Genomic DNA, 21,679 nt, shown 5'->3' on the forward strand with positions numbered 1-21,679 from the left:
GAAGATTTTCCAATAGTTTTTGGAGGAAATTGTAATTGACAAAAGCTTGCTCTGAACAGATTACTCCTTCTTTCCATTTTGTCTTCCCGTTTATTTTTGTTTTTTTCTTAGTTACTGTTTGTAAGCTTTTTTATTCTAATAAAGAATGTCTACTGTTACATAGTGCTAACTGTATTTTTTGTTATGTGTATTTAGCCTTACCCAAACCTCCTGGAACACCTGTGGTGACAGAAAGCACAGCAACTAGCATAACGTTGACTTGGGATTCTGGAAACCCTGAGCCAGTTTCGTACTACATAATCCAACACAAACCCAAAAACTCAGAGGAGCCATATAAAGAAATTGATGGGGTGGCCACAACACGTTACAGCGTGGCTGGCCTGAGCCCATATTCAGAGTACGAATTTCGGGTAGTTGCTGTAAATAACATTGGGCGAGGGCCCCCCAGCGAGCCTGTATCAACAAGGACTTCAGAGCAAGCACCTTCAAGTGCACCACGCAATGTACAGGCCCGTATGCTGAGCTCCACCACCATTCTGGTACAGTGGGAAGAGCCCGAGGAACCTAATGGGCAAATTCAAGGTTACAGAGTTTATTACACCATGGACCCCACTCAACATGTCAACAGTTGGATGAAGCACAATGTGGCTGACAGCCATATTACCACTATTGGGAATCTGGTACCCCAGAAAACATACTCTGTGAAGGTTCTTGCTTTTACTTCTGTTGGGGATGGACCACTTTCTAGTGACATTCAAGTCATCACTCAAACAGGAGGTAAGCTAGCAATGAGCAAAATTTGTGAGAGAGACTTTCAGTTTAAAATGTTGCAAAAAAACTACCCCTCAAGTATAGCCTGTTTATTCAGGCAGTTTTTGCAGATAACCTTTCTAAATTCCACAGTGCAGGTTATCTTTGCAGAGTGGAAATTACCCCATCATGTTTTCTTTTTTCATCAGTGTCAAAAACTATATCTACAGTGCAACTGAAATCTCAGGGAAACCTTCATTCTGGGGGTGGCCAAATCTTACGGCTTTTGTTTGGCAGTGCTCTGTGCACTAAACCTACTTCTCAGTAATTCTTCATAGCTTTTTTTGAGATGTTATTTGTGTGTTTTGGTGGGTTTTCTTTAGGCGATATGCAGTTCTCCTATGCCGAATCACTCTAGGGAATATTGCTTTTGGAAATTTAAAATGTATGTGTACTGCATATTTATTCAAATAGTTGGTAAAGATTCTGAGAACACAGAAAACATGAGAGCAATAAATACAACAAATCTTTGTGTACGTTCAAGCAAGTAGGTTTGTACACTTTGGATTTATAAGTCAAATCAAAGCTGCCCCAAAAAAATGCATACCTCAGGGTCACTATTTTTTTGGTTTATGTTTGCAGTTAGGTTGTTTTGTTTCTGTTCAAGAACTTTTAGGTCCATGAATTAGTTTTACTAGTAAAGGAAAAGCAACACAGTAAAAAACATGGCAGAAAAGTTTTTATGAAATCTAAAGTGAGAAGCTCTGGTAGAGTTACACTGCACAAAGTGTTTTATTGTAGCAATAAGAAATAAAAGGTCCTTTTGTCTAGCAGTTTAGAGAAGTCTGTATGAAGTATTACTGCGGGTCAGTGATTTCCTAGAAATATATAATAGTACTTGAATTTTTTAGTACAGGAAAGTTTCCTGTGGCAGAATTTAGCATCCCTCCAATTCTTAAAAACAGATCTCTAAAGTATAACTGTAGACTGTTATGTTTCATCCAGTTTTTACTTCTGCATTTTACCAACATGCATTTAATAAAGACAGAAATTGATGTATTGTCCTGGAATCATTCTAGGCGTTGTGTTGCACAAAGATCTAGATGTTACCTTTTGCAGTATCTCAGCTAAGTTACAAAGTTACGAAATTTGCACATGCAATTGTCAATATATACACCACAGTTTAGTTTTGGCATTTGCAACCATTTTCAGAGAGCTAGTTTTGATTTTGACATCTGACTTCTGATTGAATCCACATTCATGAGGCTTTTCCAGAAGAAGGTTTAGTGAGCTCCTTATCTGTGTTTTCACTCACAACTGCAAACCTCTTAGATTAGCAAGTGTCTGACAGTGGCTTCCTCAGTGAAGGATGAAGGAATCAAAATAATGAGCACTGAGGCTCAGCTGGACTGGCCCAAGTTACATTACTTTCTGAGGTCACTTCACAAAAGTAAGCATGTCCATCTGTTTCTGATTACTGTTGCAATCTGAAGAAATTATAACAACATTAACAGTGCTGGAGTGTTTCTCAATACATTATTTCAATGTTTAATTGTGACTATAATAAAGAAATTGAAAGAAAACAAAGAATGGGGCATACAGGAAGCATATTTAAGCACTGATACTTTTACTTGAAATACAGATGTTTTAAGTCGTAAAAGAGATAGAAAATACAAAAGTCTAGTGAACTTGTCCAGTTCAGGGTATGGTTAAAAACTAGGATTTGCCCATCTCTCTACCAGTTGTTTATCTTCAGCAAACATCATAGAAAAAAATGCCCTCCTTGCCCTTCTCTTCCCAATTTGCTTTTATGTACATCTGAATATGATTGTTTTAGTTAAAATCTCTCAAGATTAAACACATTCTATATATTAAAGCAAATATAAAGTGCCATTTAAGGTCAGGGAAAATGGATTTAATGGAAACATTTTAAAAGAGTTAAGGTAGGAATGGGATGCTGATTACATTTGGTTGATTTTATTTTAAACAAATAAGCCTGCCATTATATATATATATATATTTAGCTTAACCCTCACCTTGGGGATATTAGACCATATATAAAAGAAAATCTTGCTGACAAGTGTGACTTACAGGCTCTATTAGATGGTTCAGAGTTTTCCTGCCTTAAGTGTATTCTGATCTTTGGAGACAGATTATAAAAATGACTAATTTGTTCTTAAAAATACTGTTCAGAGGAATTTTTATTTTCTTAGTATAGCAGAATTACTCTTTTGAAATGGGTGTATGAATGGCTTCTTTCTTTGCAGACCAGTTGAAACTCTGCTGGTAGTGAAATTTAGATTTTTAATTAAAATATTTACTGGGAGCATGTAGTTTGAGGGGAAGTGAAGGGTATATTTTTCGGACAACCAGACATTGAAAAAAACCCAAAAAAATTCAGTTTTGGTGTTCAGTATTTTTCTTAAGCATTTGAAGGCAAAGCCATGTCACATTGCCCAGTTGTTTTCAGCAGTGCCTTCTTTATGGTAAAAAGACCCAATTTTAACAGATTCTGTAATCAGAAAAGAGCTGTGGAGCTGAGCCTTTTGAGTAAAAGGAAACCAGTTCCAAAATTTGAGAAAATCTTTACTCCACATTTTGGGCCAAAGGATTAGATTCTGTTCAGGATGGAGTCAGGATTCGTCTATTATGTAGGTTAATTGACTTACCAAATTTTAGAATAAAGGAAGATTGATACAAGTTTTAGGGTGATACTTCTTTTGGTTTTGTTTTTGTTTCTGTTCCTGTTCCTGTTCTTGTTCTTGGTCTTGTTCCTGTTTTTGTTTTTTTACTTTGTTAGAAAACAAAATTTGTTTGAATCCAGTTTAGCTGCTCAGGACGCACTTTTCATAACTCCATTCTGGGCTTAAACTGGTCATAAGAAACATCATTTAATCTGTGTGTACCAAGAAAATTTAGAGTTTTGAACTGTCTCAGTTTGGGCATTCATTTAATTTTTAACCTGCAAAGAGAGGAGAGCTAGTAAAGGAATTAAGTGAATCTTGTTTTTCTTCTGAGCTTAGATAGAAAGACAGGAGAGAGTTCACAAGGTCTATTGGATAGCGAATTACTGGAAAAAGAGCTAGGGAAAAAATTAATAATATTCAAGGAAATGAATGTGCACCTGTTAGCATATGTTTCAGTGGAAAAAACTTAAAGCACAAAACATATTAGTTTTAAATGAAGGATTCTCCATTATTTGAAAACTGAGATTTATTATAATTATTAAAGGGTAATGCTCTGAACATAGGAAAAAAGACAGTAATGAGAAGCTCAAGTACCTGACTTGCAGGGCACATAAATGGAGCCTTAGATTCAAAAAAATTAATGTTTCTGGAGTTCTTGTGGTAAAAGAAGATTAGAAGTTCAGAGAAAGAGTTGGTAGCAAGGTAGTAGTGTTCTGTGTTGTAGCAAGCTAGCTACTTTACCAGACATGTAAATTTTTTTTCATGAACACATAAATGGGGAGACCTGATGTCTCTGAAACCCCACAGTCCTAGCCTGCTGCTGCAAAATGCCTTTTGCAGCATTTCATGAAATGGACTTCCACATGAAAAGAGTTGAGAGCATGTACCTAGAATCTCAAAAAGCAAGAAAGCAGGTGGGAGAAATTTAGGGTTGAAAGGAACCTCTGGAGATCATCCAGTCCAACTCCTCTGCCAAGGTAGGATCACCTGGAGCAGGTGACAAAGGAACATGTCCATGTTTTGAGTGTCTCCAGAGAGGGAAACACCACAACCTCCCTGGGCAGCCTGTTCCAGTGCTCTGCCACCCTCAATATAAAGAAGCTCTTCCTCAGGTTGAGGAGAAGTTTCTTGTGGTTTGATATATGGCCACTTCATCATCCTCTCTGTGGCCACCACTGGAAAGAATCTTCCATCATCCTTGTGGCATCCCACTTTGAGATACCTACATGTATTGATGCTGAGGTGGGGTATAGGATAGCTTTTTAACTGACTTAAATTTTAAAACTTCCCTCAAGGGACATCTGTTCCCTCGAGGGACATTTCTGGTCAGGTAGAAAAGACTATATCAGCTTTTGAATAACTTCCCCTACTATCAATGCACAGGTAACTTTTGTTAAGTGTTGTAGTCTCTATTTTACTTCGTTTAAATGCTAACAAGATGAGTTCAGTATTGAGAATCTTAGCTTCACACACTGATAATTTATCTCTTCACTGTGTTCTTTAGTCATTCAGAGAGGACCAGGTAGACTCTGTCTTTAAGACTAACTGACACGTTTATTTTATTCTCAGGGCTCCCACTATGTCAGTTAGAGATAATATTTGGAAAAAGTGATTTATGAATTTCTGACTATTTTTCAGATAACATACTATACTTTTTTAAAATCTGAAATGTATATTAGTTAATTATTTTGAGTGCTGTGGTTCTTTGTTTGATACTGCAAACCTCAGGTATCTTCAGACTCATTAGAAGAGATTATTTCAGTTGTAGCAGAGACAGGGAGAACACAATGCACATATTATTTTGTATGTTACACAGTGCACTTTTTATTTTGTATGTTACCCATTTTATTTTTTAATTATATTCTATTAGGACTTGTTTTTCAAAAAATATGTATATTGTTTACAAAGCAAAAACTCTGGAGCACAGTAGGTCTTCAGTTGTAAGAGTTCCTCTGTAGAGTTTCATGCTTCTTTCAGAGAAATCAGAAGCATAAATTCTTGGTCCCTTTAGGTTCCCTACTGATTGTAAATTCTCTTGATCAATCTATTGTCCTTTGCAAAGCTGGTTTCTTATTGAACTCATTGAGTTTTACTTTAGTACTGGGTTCATACCAGAGCTTATTGGCAATAAGGTGTGTTTAGTTTCTGTTATTTTGGTTTTGTTTTCTTTCTTTGTCATCTTCTCTTATCTGTTTGGAGCAATGCAGACTTCCTTATCACCTTTTTCTTCTGTCAGTGTTTACAGCATCAGAGTTGTCTAACTGTGGTTAAAAAATCCAAGGGGAGACTAAATTTTAAAGCAAGATATTATTTTGACAAACAGCATTTGGAAAAGTTAGCCATCCAATTAGCCATCAGCTTGTATTATAAAATGATTGAGAATTGCAGATCCAAGATGACAAAGAGTTTGGGTTTTTCTAAAAAGAATACTTGGAGAATGAGGGTCTTAAAACATCATGTAGAGAGTCAGGAAATACCCTTAGTTCTCCATCTGCTGCCATATTTATCATAACAGATGGTACCAGCTTTCATATGAGTCACTTGACTGATCATTTACTATTACTGCCTGGCTGTGTTCTACAATTCATGTATCCATACATTAAGCACAGATCATAGCATTACAGGACAATCAGGCTGGCAGGATGATTATCTGAGGAGGTGTCCAGCCACAGCCACTGCCCAGAGCAGGCTCAGCTCTGGGGTCAGACTGAGTTTCTTAGGGCTTCACCCACTTGATGTGTAAAACGTCCCAGGGCTGGTATGGTCCAACCTCCTTAGGCCTTGGCTGTGTTTCTGCATTTTCCTGAGCCTCACATGTTTTCAACTTGTGCCACTGCCTCTCACCTGCCACACTCTGTGAAGAGCCTGGCTACATCTCTTCCACTCCTTCTGTCACTGCTGGGAGTGCTGTTGAGAGCCATCCATTCTTCCAGCTGGACCATCGCCAGCACTGCAACCTGTCCTTGCAAAATTAGAATCTGTCACAAACACTTAGTTGATCTTTCCTCTAATGGCTCCCCATGCTTTGGGATCATTTCCTCTTCGCACTTTGCAGGACCCAGGCAGTGTTCTCTTTTTAGACCAGACACCTTTTAGAAAAACATCTAATTAGTCCTGTCCCTTTTTGTTCCTGTAAAAGAGTTGGTCTCCTTTTACTCTCTCTCACTCATTAATAAGGTCCACTCAGGAGCTGGAAGAATATGTACCTCATGTATAAAGGGTCTGTTTATTGAAGGGTAGATATCAAATCTGCACCAGGTTACACAAGGGCAGTGTTCTCCTGAAATTGGTATTCTGTAGAAGTCTGGGGAAGATAAAAATGAATATACCAAATTATTTTAACAGTTAAGTCTCTGAAGTTTTTAGGTCTTTTACTGTACTCAAAGAACATACTTGTAATGCTGTCTAAGAATTCTTCCCTGATAAATGTTTGTGAAACCATCATTATTGTCACATCCTACTTCTTACACCTGTTCTCAGTGTGTTATAAGTGCATCTTTTTATTTTTCCCCTGAAAAAATGAGAGCATGTCATATTTTATTCTTGAACAGCTAGAAATGCTGTGGAAAACTTTCATGCCTTATCAATGGCACTATTAACTGGAAGTAATGTTTTAGAACTTGGGTGCCAAAACTATTGTACACAATCCAATGATATAGTTATGTTTTCCTGTCTTTTCATAGTCAACCTTATAATTTACTTCACATTTGAAGAAGTAAATTAGGATAATATTTAGTGTGGATAATTTGTGTGACCATTGCACAAGATACAGCAACAGAGAATATTATTGACTAGTGCAGTCAAAATTGCATTTTGCTTCTTGCAGTTATAAAGTGTTGTTACTCTATTCTTAAATATACCAGTCATTAAAGGGTGGAAATACTTCACTTAATGAGAAATTAGCTGGATATCTCTTCACTAGGTTATAACTACTTCAGGTTAAACAAGTTGGGTTTTGTATGTGGGTATCATCTTCAAGATCAGGATGTGTTTACTATCTTTCATTTATGAGCTGAGAAAAAAAAATGTAATGTCTGGAAATGCATGTAATAGTTTTAACACTTTATTCTAGACTATTTCAGCTAATCGTGTTGTATTAGCTTTTTCTCATACAGCACATATATATAGATGTATATATTTGCCATTTCACATATAGGTTATTAGATTGCTGGTATTCATCACCAGACATTTCTTCAATTACATTTCAGTTCTGTTTGCTTTATCTACACTGCAAAAGCATTTATTTGAAATCCTTGATAATTTTTAACAGGTGAATTAAATGTATCATTTTACTTTTTCTGTGCTTAGATAATTTTGTTTCATAGTTCTGTGAATACATTTGTTTAAGTTCAGTAAGATAAATAAAATTGATATTGCATGCCATGTTTGGATAACATTTTAAAACATTTGAAAATATTGACATGTCCAAGTACATAATTGGCAACACTGCTCAACTTTTCTTTAGTGCCTGGCCAACCATTGAACTTCAAAGCAGAACCTGAGTCTGAAACGAGCATACTGCTTTCCTGGACACCTCCACGGTCTGATACCATTTCCAGCTATGAACTGGTTTACAAAGATGGGGAGCATGGGGAGGAAGTAAGTGGAAAGATTGTACATCTTTTAAGTCATCTTTAAGAAGTTGGACATAAAATACGGCAATGGTTTAAATTTCATATTTTAGTAACTTATTTTAGTAAGAAATGCCTTGATATTTAGGTTTGTTAAGCTCAGCAGTTAGCCTAGTGACAGACTTAAAGTGTGTAAACAGCAGAAAATGTTCGGTTTCAGTTTTGTTTAGTTTGGTTTTGTTCTGCTTTATTTTCTTGAGTTTTATTTTTTCTCTGTGGTTTTATTATCCCAGAGTACAAAAGCATACAGGCAATATAGGGAAATTAGAGTCTCTGAATACTGACCAAGACATTCTCTTATTATCTGCGTTTAGCAACGGGTTTCCACTGAACCTACTACATCGTACCGCCTGCAAGGCCTAAGGCCAAACAGCCTGTACTTGTTCCGCCTAGCTGCACGGTCTCCTCAAGGCCTGGGTGCCTCAACAGCAGAAATCTCAGCCAGAACCATGCAGTCAAGTAGGTGTCTTTCCTTTAAATATTTATTCTCTTTGTTTCTATTAATCTCAGCAGCCCAGGTAGGCAGAAACAGAGAAAAAAGCAAAATATGATATTCATGTTGCTTGATACAGCAAAAGAGTGCTTAAAATATGAAGTTCTGAGGTGTATCAACTTTATATATGAGTGGCTTTTACATAGTTTCAAAAAACAATCCAAATAAACTAGTGTTTAAGGAGGCAATATAAAGTTGGCATCATGAAATTTTATTTTATAATAAGGTGAAATGTGTAATGCAATAGGTGTACATTAATAAAAGTCCTTAACCAATAGAGTTCCACCTCCCTACTCTGCACACTTCCTAGGTTGTTTCTGCAGCATCTCCGTAAAGTGCAAAAATTTGTATCAAAAACGTGCAAAGTGGATCAGGTTGAATATTTGAGACTATACCAGATATTTCTTACCAACTCTTCTGTAGTATCTTATTCTGATTTTGTTAAATTTTCTTAATCTAGGCTTTTTATGATGTTCAGTCATTTCCACCTTGAGAAAAATGATTTGGGATGTAAAAATTTGTCAGAGACTTGTATATTCACCTTAAAACATTTAAATTAAGACTTAACTAAAACAATCAGCTGTGACATCCAGAAGGATTATTCTTGCCTGAGAAGTTAGGTTTTCCTGACAGTTTGCATTACAGTGTGTCATTGAAAAACTTAGTACAATTCTATTTGAATTTGTTTTAAATTAAATTGCCTGTTCTTAAAGTAAGATAATTCAAAACAAAAACTTCAGTTTCTCAGTTGACATTAGTCTTTTTAATTTGCAGTCATGACAGGTGATTGCACTATCATTCCTTGTTAGTGTTATGTATTAATATCAATTAGTGTGACTGGAGCACAGTGCGGATCACCTTTAAGCAAAGCTAAATGTGTTTCTGAAGCATTTCTAAGGCACTTGGAATAAGCACAAAAAACCACATGTAACACAAGGTTGGTTTTAGATATAGTGGCAAGGCAATTTTTCAGTTTAGTAATTCAGAATGAATAATTTGATTAAGAAATAGGTATTTATTTATTCTGGGATCCATTTCAACTATTTAGAGTGGTCATTATCTTATATTGGGTGGAGATTGCTTAGACTGCCTACAAAACAAACATCTAGGAGCCAAGGCTGTGTGTTCCTTATAAAGAACATTGCCGTCTTCTCTTCTTGCATATAAGAATATATTATCTTTATCTCAGCCTCGTGTCTTCAGATAGTAGCAACATCCAGTTGATTTCAGTGGTCAGATCCACATTATTTGCTGCAAAGTTTACATTTGTTTTTTAAAAATGTGCAGTTAAGAAAAAAATATATATCCATTAATAAAACTGGTTAAAGTAAGCCTTCAAATTAGCCTCAGTTACATAAGTGCAATATTTTGCATTTTCAGAGTATGATGGATTAAAAATTAATAAACTTCTGTGATTTTATTAGCAATATTCACCAGAATGTGCTGTTGCCTTTCATCTTTGTATCAGTGGGAGATGCTGCAGGGATTTATTTCTTTTTTGTAAGACCCTTAAGGGACATTTTACATGTGTTTCACTTCCTGCACAAGTTAATGGTAGAAGGTGATCCATTTCTTTTGAGTAGCTGATTACTGAATTAGTCTATAAAAATAACCCAAAATGTGTTAATTCTCATCTGCTCTTCCCTCCACCTCCTCTACTTAATTGAAATTCTAGTAAATTCCCTCCTATCTTCCCTTTGGAGGTGCAGTGTACCATACTGAGTAAAAAGCCATTGATCCCTATAGAAAGAACTGTAGGGAACCAAAGGATACATGTGTAAATGCAGTCGGTCACAGCAGGGTCCTAGGCCTTCTCTGTTGTTTTAATTTTGTTTGATGTGACTATTATAAGTACGTATAAGTATCCGTTTGTTTCTTTTTTCCCTTAAGAAACTGAAAGAAAAGGTGGAGAGGGGGATATAAAGGGGAAAAAAGATCTTGCACACAAAATTTATGTTTTTCTTACAAGACAGGAGGCAGAAATAGGAAAGGAGTTCACATCCCCTCCTTCTGCTAGTGAGTTTGAATTATGGCTCCTTTTTTGGTGCTCTGAATGATCTGTTAGTAAGCATAGATTTTGGTAAGTCAAAGTGCATTTAAGCAGATAAATGCATACCTAACTTTCAGTACTAGATTTGCTTCACTGAAAGCAGTGGAATGACATGCATGCTTAGATGCTCTGAAGCTTGGGGAAGGTAAATACGCTAACATACTCCTTTGAGAACAAATGAGTAAAGGTGAGCATTTCTGCTCTGGAAGACTGGTGATGCTGACAGGAGATCAGTCAGAAACTCACATTCTGAAGTGTCAAGCTTGTAAACTCACTTTGTAAAATGAATACCTGCTTTCTTTACATGTTGTTTGGGGTAGATTTTTTTCTTTTCTGTAGAAATAATATACATTACTGGTAGGATTAATTCTTTGCTAGCAAAGGTGTCTCCAAGAGGAGTTAAAAAAATAAAACTGACAGCTGATCTAGGGTAAGTACAAGTTACAGTCAGAATCAACAAGCCTGTCACTTTTTCCTGGTAGGTAAATCTTTGACTAAGACTTTCATCATCTTCTATGGACTGCATGCTCATAGTATGTTTGCTACAATAAATGTTTCAGTAAATGCTTTCAATTTGAATGTAATTTATGGTTGAACTTGTATCAGGCAGACTCATTAAAAAAATCAAAAAAAGTAGTAATTTGTTTATGAGAGTGGAAAGGCTGCAAGAATGGCAACCTATGGAGCAATTTCTAGCAATTATTGCAAGTTTTTAGGAGTCCTGTTAAAGATTTTCTGTCTTAAGGAAAGTAAAGCCACTTGAAGGGGATGTCAAAATTTGTAAGTAAATACATGTCACATTTTATTTAAATTGTTATAGCTTGCACTAATTGCAAGGATTGTAAAGATAGATCAGTAGTCATAGAGGTATCACGTTTTTGTTTTATTTCAAGAAGAATTTTAATTACAGGTAGGTAATATTATTTTGAGGCTTCATTTTCATATATTTCCCCTACATCCTTTTTCACCATTTAGTTCACCTGTTCATTTTCAGTTTCCTCATGTTAATAAGCCAAGGTGCATATGATTATCTGACGTTCTGCTGTTTTGAGTTTCTACTTTTTTTGTTTAATTATTATTTTCATTTGGTTCTGTTTTATTTATTTTTATTTTTTCTTTTTGTTCATTTTTTTCAATCACTTCTATCCTTCCACTCAAATCCTCCTTTAACCCACTACTGAAATTAGAGCCATCAGCTCCTCCTCAAGACATTAGTTGCACAAGCCCCAGCTCCACTAGCATTTTGGTAAGTTGGAAACCTCCACCGGTGGAAAAACAGAATGGCATTATCACTGCATACTCCATCAAGTACATTGGAATTGATGGAGAAGATGTCAAGCCCCATGAAATTTTGGGAATTTCCTCGGACAGTACCCAGTACCTTTTGGAACAGCTGGAAAAGTGGACTGAGTACCGGATCTCTGTGACTGCTCACACTGATGTTGGACCTGGCCCAGAGAGCTTAGCAGTATTGATTCGGACAGATGAAGATGGTATGTTGCCTCCACTACATCAGTTTGCACCTCTATGACTCTGTCATCTGCTGTCTTTTGTATAGGCTAACAGTAATTTTTTCTGCTCCTCTTTTTTTTTTTTCCCCGAATATAACCAGATATTTTCACCCTTTGAGCTTTTTATTCAAAGACTGTTCTTTCTACACCATTTTTCTATTTGGTATTTTTGTATTTTTTTTAATCAGAAAATTTTTTTGCAAGCGACATGAATCTGCTGCTCCTTTGAGCCCATACGTATCCTTCTTGCTCCTCCTTTAATGAAAAATAACTCCTAGGGAAAATCTTCCTGCCTTTTCCTTGATTTTACAGTCATTGCCATTTTTAAACAGTTATGTATATAAACTTTTTTTTCAGGTCTTGGTTTTTTGGTTGTTTGTTTTTGGTTTTTTTTTAGCTGCTTTCTTCTTCCATATTGTCCTTTTTGATTTGAGGGTTTTTTTGGATTGTGGTTTTTTTTGTTGGTTTTTTTTTTGGTTTTATTTTTTGATCTTGGAAAACTGATGCTCCACACATTTTCTTTTCTTCCATTCTTGAAAGTGACAGAAGACAGCCTTGTAATCAGCCTCTTTTTATCCTGAGGAAAATAACAAACCGAAATAAAACATAGAACTTGACAAACAAAAAAAAGGGCAACTTTTTTTTTAATCTTTTGTGGTTTTGTTATTATTATAGTATTATTATTTCGATGATTAAAATCTCTCTTTGTACTATAATGCTTTGAATCTCAAAGCATCTTCCTTGGCTTTTGTACATTTTTACATGTTTTTCTATTTCTCTAATACTCCTTTTTCTTCCATTTTTTGCATCAGTCATGTTTTTTGATCTTTTCACTGAAAGGTAGAGCAGATTTGTTGAGCATCTTCATTTGCTGAATGATTTGTATTCTTCAAAGACAACCTAGTGAGTCTGCCCTTTCTTAAAAAAAGCGACAGGCATGGGTGGGACAGGTGGCTGTAATTCTCTTCTGTCCAATGATGTTGTTCCAGTTCCTAGTGGTCCTCCTCGCAAAGTCGAGGTGGAGGCTGTCAACTCCACTGCTGTTAAAGTGTCGTGGCGCTCGCCTGTGCCCAATAAGCAGCACGGCCAGATACGAGGCTACCAGGTGCACTACGTCAGGATGGAGAACGGAGAGCCAAAGGGCCAGCCCATGCTGAAAGACATCATGCTGGCGGATGCACAGGTAACTGGGACACTCCCTTCTTTCCTGGGTCACAGCCAAAACATTTCGTGTACCTAAGAGTTGCCTTTTGTTGTTGGGGGTCTTTTTTCTTTCTATTGAACAGTCTACCAGCTAGCATTTTCTGTGTCTATTTCCAAAACTTTTTTTTCAGAACACTTGCATTTAAGGGTTCTTGGGCCAAAACAAGACACTTCCTTCTCTGTTGATCTGCAACTAAATGCTAGGCTATGTCATTGTTCTGATTCCATTAAACCTTAAGAGACTTAATGTGAATGTGTACTCTGAAGTTCTAAAGCATCAGGGTGATCTGATCCAGAGTTAGTGTAGTAAACTTTGCATGGCCTGATCCACCCATCTCCTATTTCAGTGTTTCAGTGGAGAGCCTAGGATCATTAGGAGCCTGTGTTAACCTGTGTTATTACAGTGTTTCTCTGATTACATAGAGAATCTCTTTCTCTCTTGTATGCACCTTACTACACAGTTCACGATAAATTAATGTTCTTAATGTAACTTTAAAAACCACTGAGGTGTTATACTTCCCATTATTCATATCAGGAGCTTCAATAAAATGAGGAACTTAGTTTGAATAGGTATATGGTTATTTATATTGCAAAATTTCCCATCTGTTGTAGAAATTATGAGAATATGACATAATGGAAACATCCAGTTTAAAAAGCTTCTCAAACTAGGATTTTACTGATTGAGTTATACCAGTTATACTCTGTAAAGCTTAAGATTTACAAAGCTCCTGACACTGAAGGGGTCATCCTATGGGAAACTATTATGCATTATGTGTCTCACTGCTAGCTCACAATTTGTGACTGGATTGACTGGAAATAAAAAGAAATTAACCTAAATCAAAGAGTAAAATCTGTTTTGGAAGCATTTTACATGAGTAAACAAATAGGAGGTTGCCTTTTTTTTCTTCTTCAGTTTTGGCTCTGAATTTCAGATTTGCAGAGACCTCTTTGGAGAATAGGTCTCCTACACCTGCATTTTGCTCATGACCCTAATTGCAAAATACTGTGTCTGTTTCTGGAGGACTTTGCTGTCAGTACTTACTTTCTTATTATGGAAAACATGGTGTTCTTACAGACAAAGAGACAAAGATGAAAGTAGATCAGGAAGTGGGAAGGGAAAGAACATGCTCGTGTGCTTTGGTTCTCTTCTTCTTTTCACAAATTTTTGCTTTCAGCCTCTCTCTGGTCGGGGATTAAAATGATTTTAAACACTAGAAGGTCATTAATTGGAGACTAGATGAGATATTACAGTCCAAATATCATAAAGGCAAAAGTTTTATTTCTTCTTTTGTCAAGTATGGCTTTGACCAGCCTGCTTGCCACTGTTTCAGGAATGATAGACAACTCCTTTCTCTTCCCACCACTCCTTCCTTCCTGTAGTACTTCTGTGATACATGTGAACAAGGCTAGTGCAGGTATGAAGACCTTGATGGTAAAATACCTGTGTGGTTTCAAAACTTAATGCATTGAATTAGTTTAGGAAATGGAAGTATATAGCCTGGTAACTTGTTTAAATAAACCAAGTAGCCTTTAATTCTTCCTTGGTAACTTTCAATAAAAAACTGTTATGAAATAGTACTACATGGTACAAGAGAATTCATTACTTCTTTTATTTGTCAGTAAAAGAGAAGTAGCTGGATTTTAGGGAAAACAGAAATGGAATTAAAATGGAATTAAAAATGCCTGGTCGGATTTCATTAACCAAATTTCATGTGATTCTACATGGATAATTTGTACTGTACATGACTTTTTCAGACATCTTTCATATTCATTTTACTATAAAGAAGAAAACTTTATCTCAACCAGGCTACAAATCTCCTTATTTCTTTTGTTTTTCCTTTTGACTTCCTTTACTGTAAATTAGTGGGAATATGATGATACTACTGAACATGTAAGTACTTTTTGACTGGGCAGAAAAACATTGTGTGTTTTGGTTGAGATTTTTTTGTTTGTTTGTTTGCTTGTAGCACTGTATGGTTTTGTTTTCGGTTATGGGGTTTTTTGGGTGCTTTCTTTGGGTTTATTTTTTTTTTGTTGTTTTGCAGGGTGCTTTTTTGACATTTGCACAAATGCATGTTCCTAACATGAAGGATTTTCTCTCATGACACCTTTTTTCTTTGTTGTTTTGTTTTGTTGTTTGTTTGGTTTTTTTAACCCCAGGGAGAGTAGGGTTACTGTTGCTTGCCTGTTCTGGGGTTTAGCATGATGCCAAAATGTACAGCACTGATTTGTGTTTTCATCTCTTTGATGGCTGTCACCAAATTTGCCTCGCAATTTCTTCTTTACAAGGTGATAGAAAAATAAAACAGAGGTGGTTCAGAGTTACATACCAATAGTTGTATTTTTCTGTATTCATTTCAATTTTTTTTTTTTGTGTAACTGAAAGTAGAAGTCAGTTTGCTTTCTTTTGTATAAAATAAATACATGCTATCAGGAAAGCCAGACGCTCTGCAGTGTTTATGCCTAAGTAATAATGTTTGCTGTATCCAAACAACACTTTCAAACATTACATACAGCCATAGCTCTTACACCGTGAAGTACTGGTTGTTTTAGATGAAACTAATGGCTTCATAAGTCTTTCTGTTTGTGGTTTTGCTGTGGGTTTTTTTGCGTTTTGCAGTTTAATTTTGGTAGTACCAGGTGCGGTTTTCTTATGAAAGATATGAAGTCTTACTAATTTTGGTCTTACAGTTCAATTAAATTCTGTGATAGAGTCTAAGAAGTTGATCTTTTGATAGTAGATTTTTATATGTTGTTTCATTCTATTGTTTGGGTTTTTTGTTTTTTTTTTTACTTGAGCTATTTTGCCCACTCATTCTGATCATTACTTAATTATTTCTATATTGCTAATAACTGACTGTAAATACAATGCTGAATTCTAATCACATATTTACTAAGCTCATATCCACTATCTTGAAAAATCCATATACTATGAATAGTCTGGCCCATGATTTTTATATTAACTTTTCATGGTTGTTGCATCTGAGGGATGTGTGATTGCACATTTGCTATTTATTTAGGTGTATAAATACACCATCCCTCTGGCAGCATTGAAATATGGTGCAAGTTCATTCAGCCATATGAAAATGCAAAGGAGTAGTGCAGTGGTTACTGGACTACTGAAAGCTGGAGACTCCAGGCCCATCAGTTACCTCCAAATACTGTCCTTTTATACTTACATATAAGATTTATTTATATTAAGAGTGTCAAAACTTACTTCTCTTGCAGTCCCTGTAGCAGGACATAAGTTTAGTACATTTCTCATACACCATTCAACATCTTCTGTGTGCATATACGTGTGTGCACACACACATATGAAAAGATACAGCCTTGCTCTCATATATATAGTTTGGTGTTGCTGTTACTTTGCTCTAGCTAAGGAGATACTTGTTTTGTAGCTGCTGTCATCTGAGGGGCATCAGATCTATCCCCTGACCAGATTTTTAGTGGTGTTTTACATAGTTCTTTTAGAGCTGAAGGGCTAGTTGTTTCTGAAGTCCTTTCAGGTGTTGAGCAGCGCAGTCCACCCAGTGACACAGGTTGCAGTGAAAGTGTTATGGAAGTAACAAGGCTTTTTGTTCAGCTAAACCATCATTACTTAAAAAGCGTGCATGTAAATGCACACATTTTTCTTACTAGGCATTTTAGAACTATACCTGTGATATCCTGTTAATGATTAGGTTAAACTGAGTTTCTCATTTCTGCATGTGCATGTGTTTCACAATGTCAGTAGTATTCCTCAGGCAAGGTATTTCAGAAGACTTTTTTCACTGTTCACACCACTAAGCCTTTGGCCTTTTGCTTTAAACTACCTGAGGTATACTGTTTGGATGTATGCTGTCCTTTATTGCTTAAGTGAGTGAAGTGTTTTGCATTATCAAGTATTTCACACAGTACAGGCTGTTGGTGAACTCACATGCTTGCTATTACTGCCAATAGCTCAAAAGTGTAATATAAATGGGTTTCTAAAGGATTCTGCATTCTCCTGGCAAACAATCTATTTTAAATTAATTGTTCTTATTTTATTTTCTTTCATCTTAGGAAATGATAATTTCAGGGCTTCAGCCTGAAACCACATACTCTTTCACTGTGACAGCCTATACAACTAAAGGTGACGGAGCACGCAGCAAACCCAAACTTGTATCTACTACTGGTGCAGGTAATACTTATACACAAATTGAGCTCTAAATGAATCCTTTGCTTTTTCTGCTACTGTTTTGTTCTTACTGTTTGAAAATCTCCTGTTGTGTGAAAAGTGTTTCTAGGACATAGGATTTTCTGTTTCAATATTTGGACCTTCATTTATTTAGATAAAAATAGAGCAGTGACTCCCTTTATCCCTTTCTTAGTTCCTGATGAGGTCACTTTATAGTTTTTAGTAGCTCTTCCACTAAAATTGGTGTCTTCTTTGAGAGGAAAAAATAGAAATTTTTCCTTAGCTCAGAAGGATATTTGAAAAACTTGTAAAGGGCTTTCATGATGTTCATGAAAGTAGCAGCACTGCTGCCTGTTAGTAAATGTATGATATTCACAACTTATCTCAGAAGAATGTAATTATTAAAGCAGAGAATTGGAAAACAGAATGAAACTCCATCCTGTGAAACCCTGAAGCCCATATTGATTCAGGGGTAATTTTAGGGACACATTGGGGCAAAATTCATTCTGCCACTGTGTTCAGTCTGTGTTTGATCTCAGATGGTATCAAAGGTTGGATATCCTGACTGCATAACCAATAGAGCAGTTAGCGCAGATGGGATGAACCAAACTGCTTTTATATGAGGAACAATTTTATTTTTTTTAATATATCTCTGTGGCACAGCTTAACCCAGGTTTAGTGTCATGCTTACCTACAGATGTTCACAATCTGTAGGTATTGTGTTCATTTTCAGGGTTTTGTAGTGTAGCCATTAAAGATATTCTATTACAGTCACATACAGCACCATTACAAGTTCTCTGAATAACAATGTATTGTTTATGCTAATGGATAAAATTCAAAAGGTATATATATTTGTATTTATAGTGATTGATTCAATTTTTAAAACAATCACTGAATGCAGGACACATCTTGTATTAATATCAAAACCATCTATAACCTTTTCTTGTTAGATTCCTTGGAAAAATCTCAGTCTTGGTGGCTAGATGCACAGTGCTTCATTTCAGGTCTTAGAATACATTCTAGTCATTACTCTTGGCTATTGCTGAAACATACTCTCTAGCTTCTTATCTTTCCTGAATTTTCATACTCTGAGAAAAAAGGTGATATCTATTTCTGTCATGTACTGGAACTTGATTTAAGAAAAAAAGGCCCTTGATCCATTACTCTTTTTTAAAGCTCAATTCCCAGTTTAATCAGTTACATAAATTCCCAGTTTAACACAGTTATATAAATTGAGATTTTATTAGTTCCTAGACATAAACATAGGTTATGGAAATATGCTTGAAAAACTTAAAGTTTCACTGCATTTAATCCTTATTGACTCTTCATGTATCATGCTACCAAGAACTCTGATGCTTCTACTTAAAAAAGACAGAACAAATCCTATGTCCCATATGAACTTGATTGAAGAGCAATGGAGAATCAGAGGCATGTCTATAAATGTAATTCATATTGCACTGTTCTTGTCATTTGCTTAAACCTGTGAACAATTGATTTTTGTTCTTGGGATTAAAGCTAGTTATCATTCTGCTCCTTCATACAGTCCAGATTGTATGAAATCTCTTCACTTTGTGTTACAGCTTGCTGTGTTTGAGCTGTTTTTGTAAGAAAAATTTGTATGCATATTTTTGCAAAATGAGGCATTGACTAGAGTCAGTACCAAGAGCTTCCTTCTCACTTTCTGTGAGAATGCATCACACAAGGGAAGGAATGATGCGTTAACATCAAAGGGCTGTAGGTCTGTGATGCAGTCTCCTATTCACTTTCAGTATCCATTTTTTTTCCTAGAAAGGTGCTACTGGAATACTACAATAAAGAAAATGAAGGATCTGCTTTCTAGTCTAACTTCTAAAGTGTGAATGAGATTGATTGAGATTATATCCATAAAAGATATGAAAGGAGAATAGATATTTGAACTTTTACTAGAGAAGCTATCTGTAAAGTATTCTGTGAGACAATAACTAACTCTTCAACTGTCCAGTTAGTGATACAAAAGTATAATTTACATTTTTAGGCAGGAAAGATTCACCAAGTAAGCCTATAGTATGGTAACTCAATTATTAGTGTAGTCACTGAACACAGCTGATATTTTTATTCAAGAGTTTGTTTTTAGTCTTATGTGCAATTTCCTTTTCTCACTGTTAAAATCAGATGGAACAAAAACTGTTACTGAACATTTCTAAATCAAAGCACTTACTAGATTACTTGGAGCAGAAATTAAAAAATGTATGATTAACAAGACCTTGATAAAAATGAAGACTTACTAGTCAGTGATATCATACAATTTTTATGAAGATTTTAATCAGACCTTTAATTTCTGTGTCACAGTAGTTGAAGAATCTCATAAGACAGTAGCTTGTCCATTACTTGTCTTTTGCTTTCGTACTGGACAGTAATCTTGAAATACAGATTTCAGCTAGAAAATGAAAGCTTATATTAATGCAGTGGTGTGCTTTATGGCAGCTAATAGAAAACACTTATTTCAGGTAATTTGGCAAAGGCAGTTTGCGTGAGCTTCTACTAGTGGTGGCAAGCCATTGCAGCAGCAATATCTCTTGCAAAGGGGTGTGTGAAAGATATCTTGCTATTTTCTAATGGAAGGGGATTTCACTAGATCAGAGAATATATTTTATTTTATTGACAATTTCACTTCTTCTACACTCATGGAAAATTTAGATTATTATCAGAAATTTCTAGACAGAGCTGTTTGGTGACACAACTGTATATACAACTGCACAGAATCCTGTCATTTGTCCTAAAAGACTGTAATATTCATACGTAAGTCATACTGAAAGTAAATGTTAACTGAAAACTGTCTGGAAATAAAAAGAAATTTATCTGCTTTGCAACAGCAGATAGGCTTTACAGTATTAAAAAAAGTGACAATTATTATTTACTATTATAGTCACAGGGTATTTTATTGGATAAGTAAACTTTATTAGTTCCCTGATCAAGAGCAAGTATTAGTTTCTTCCTTTCTCTGTAGTTATTCAGAGGTTAAAATGTCATTCTAATTGTGAAGTCTGCCACAAGAACAGAAAAACAAAAGGCAATTTATTACAAAAATAATTTAGTTATACATTCCAATAATCTCTTCTCTAGAAAACTGAAGGGGTATTATTCTTTTTGGATAAACTCTTATTTGGTGCCAGTAATAGTTAGAATGCAGAGAAAATTATGGTCTGCAAAAGGCCTTCACAGACTTCTCTTTGTTCCGTAAAGACTTTCAGTTATCATTGAGGAAAAGTCAGAACTAATCAGCGAGATATTCTTTACGCAGCAGAAAATATGGGAAAACACTCACAAGATTCCACAACAATGCTGCCAGGTGAACTCAACATGTAAATTTAAAGAAATTTGGAAAATTTATACAAAACCTACCTATAATTCTTATGAAATTAGAAGCAATGTCATGACTTATGACAGATGTAATGAGGAAAGAGCTTACTAAATGCAGAATTTTCTTCAAGGCATGCTATTCTTCCCTCCTTATTCCTAATTCTTTATGCAATGGTAGTTAGACCTTCTGACAATAACAATCTGATTTGCTGGGTGCCTGAGAACTGAAGATAAGTAATAAAATCTATTGAAGTGTTTAAATACAGGAACCAGAGCTCACAGTGCAGCAGTTACATTCACTGGGGAAGGCTTCGAATGCAGATGAAACTAATTAGTCTTTGTTGAAGACTGGGTTGTCATTGCAGTACTACTCCCAAAACTATTCTCATCTCTTGACCTGTCAGGCACTTGTACTGAATGAGCACCAAATTTATAAATAGTTATGGATATGTTTCATTACCAAATAAATCACTATAATAGAAAAAGACTTTTTTGAAATAGAAGTATTAATGAAAACATAAAAGAAATGTATACAAATGGATATGAATAAATTAAAATTAATTAATCAATTAAATAGAACCAGTAAATGAGAATTCATATTGGGACTCCAAAAATGTACACTACATAAATTCTATAATGGTGCTTCTGGCTTGTTTAGGATTCAGTCCTCTCTGGACTGATTCAGTTCCATTCCTCCTCGATGTCCATATCACTGGACACATACCAGTCTGAACTTCTCTAAGACAAATCACCAGTTAGATCAATGGGTCCCAATTAAGTTTGTGACTGAATGTAGTGTATAATTTAAGAAAAGCTACCAATTTAGCCTTCTTCAAAAGAAATCCAGTTCATGTGCACA

At 35.6% G+C, this 21,679-nt stretch overlaps 1 protein-coding gene across 48 annotated transcripts in view; it reads left to right on the top strand.

Moving 5' to 3' along the window:
• PTPRD (protein tyrosine phosphatase receptor type D) overlaps nucleotides 1–21,679 on the top strand; it is a 1,163,353-nt gene that overhangs the window by 1,031,282 nt on the left and 110,392 nt on the right. For 25 of the 48 annotated variants that reach the window (XM_077171994.1, XM_077171996.1, XM_077171995.1 and 22 more), the window contains 7 exons: nucleotides 196–777; nucleotides 7,903–8,036; nucleotides 8,383–8,527; nucleotides 11,799–12,104; nucleotides 13,112–13,305; nucleotides 15,190–15,216; nucleotides 17,367–17,484. In XM_077171994.1, coding sequence (XP_077028109.1) covers nucleotides 196–777; nucleotides 7,903–8,036; nucleotides 8,383–8,527; nucleotides 11,799–12,104; nucleotides 13,112–13,305; nucleotides 15,190–15,216; nucleotides 17,367–17,484 — 1,506 coding nt within the window. The remainder of the gene's footprint in view (nucleotides 1–195; nucleotides 778–7,902; nucleotides 8,037–8,382; nucleotides 8,528–11,798; nucleotides 12,105–13,111; nucleotides 13,306–15,189; nucleotides 15,217–17,366; nucleotides 17,485–21,679) is intronic. The other 23 variants (XM_077172031.1, XM_077172032.1, XM_077172033.1 and 20 more) reach the window with 4 other exon arrangements.

This window comes from Agelaius phoeniceus, chromosome Z (genome assembly GCF_051311805.1).
Source record: "Agelaius phoeniceus isolate bAgePho1 chromosome Z, bAgePho1.hap1, whole genome shotgun sequence".
Lineage (NCBI taxonomy): Eukaryota > Metazoa > Chordata > Aves > Passeriformes > Icteridae > Agelaius > Agelaius phoeniceus.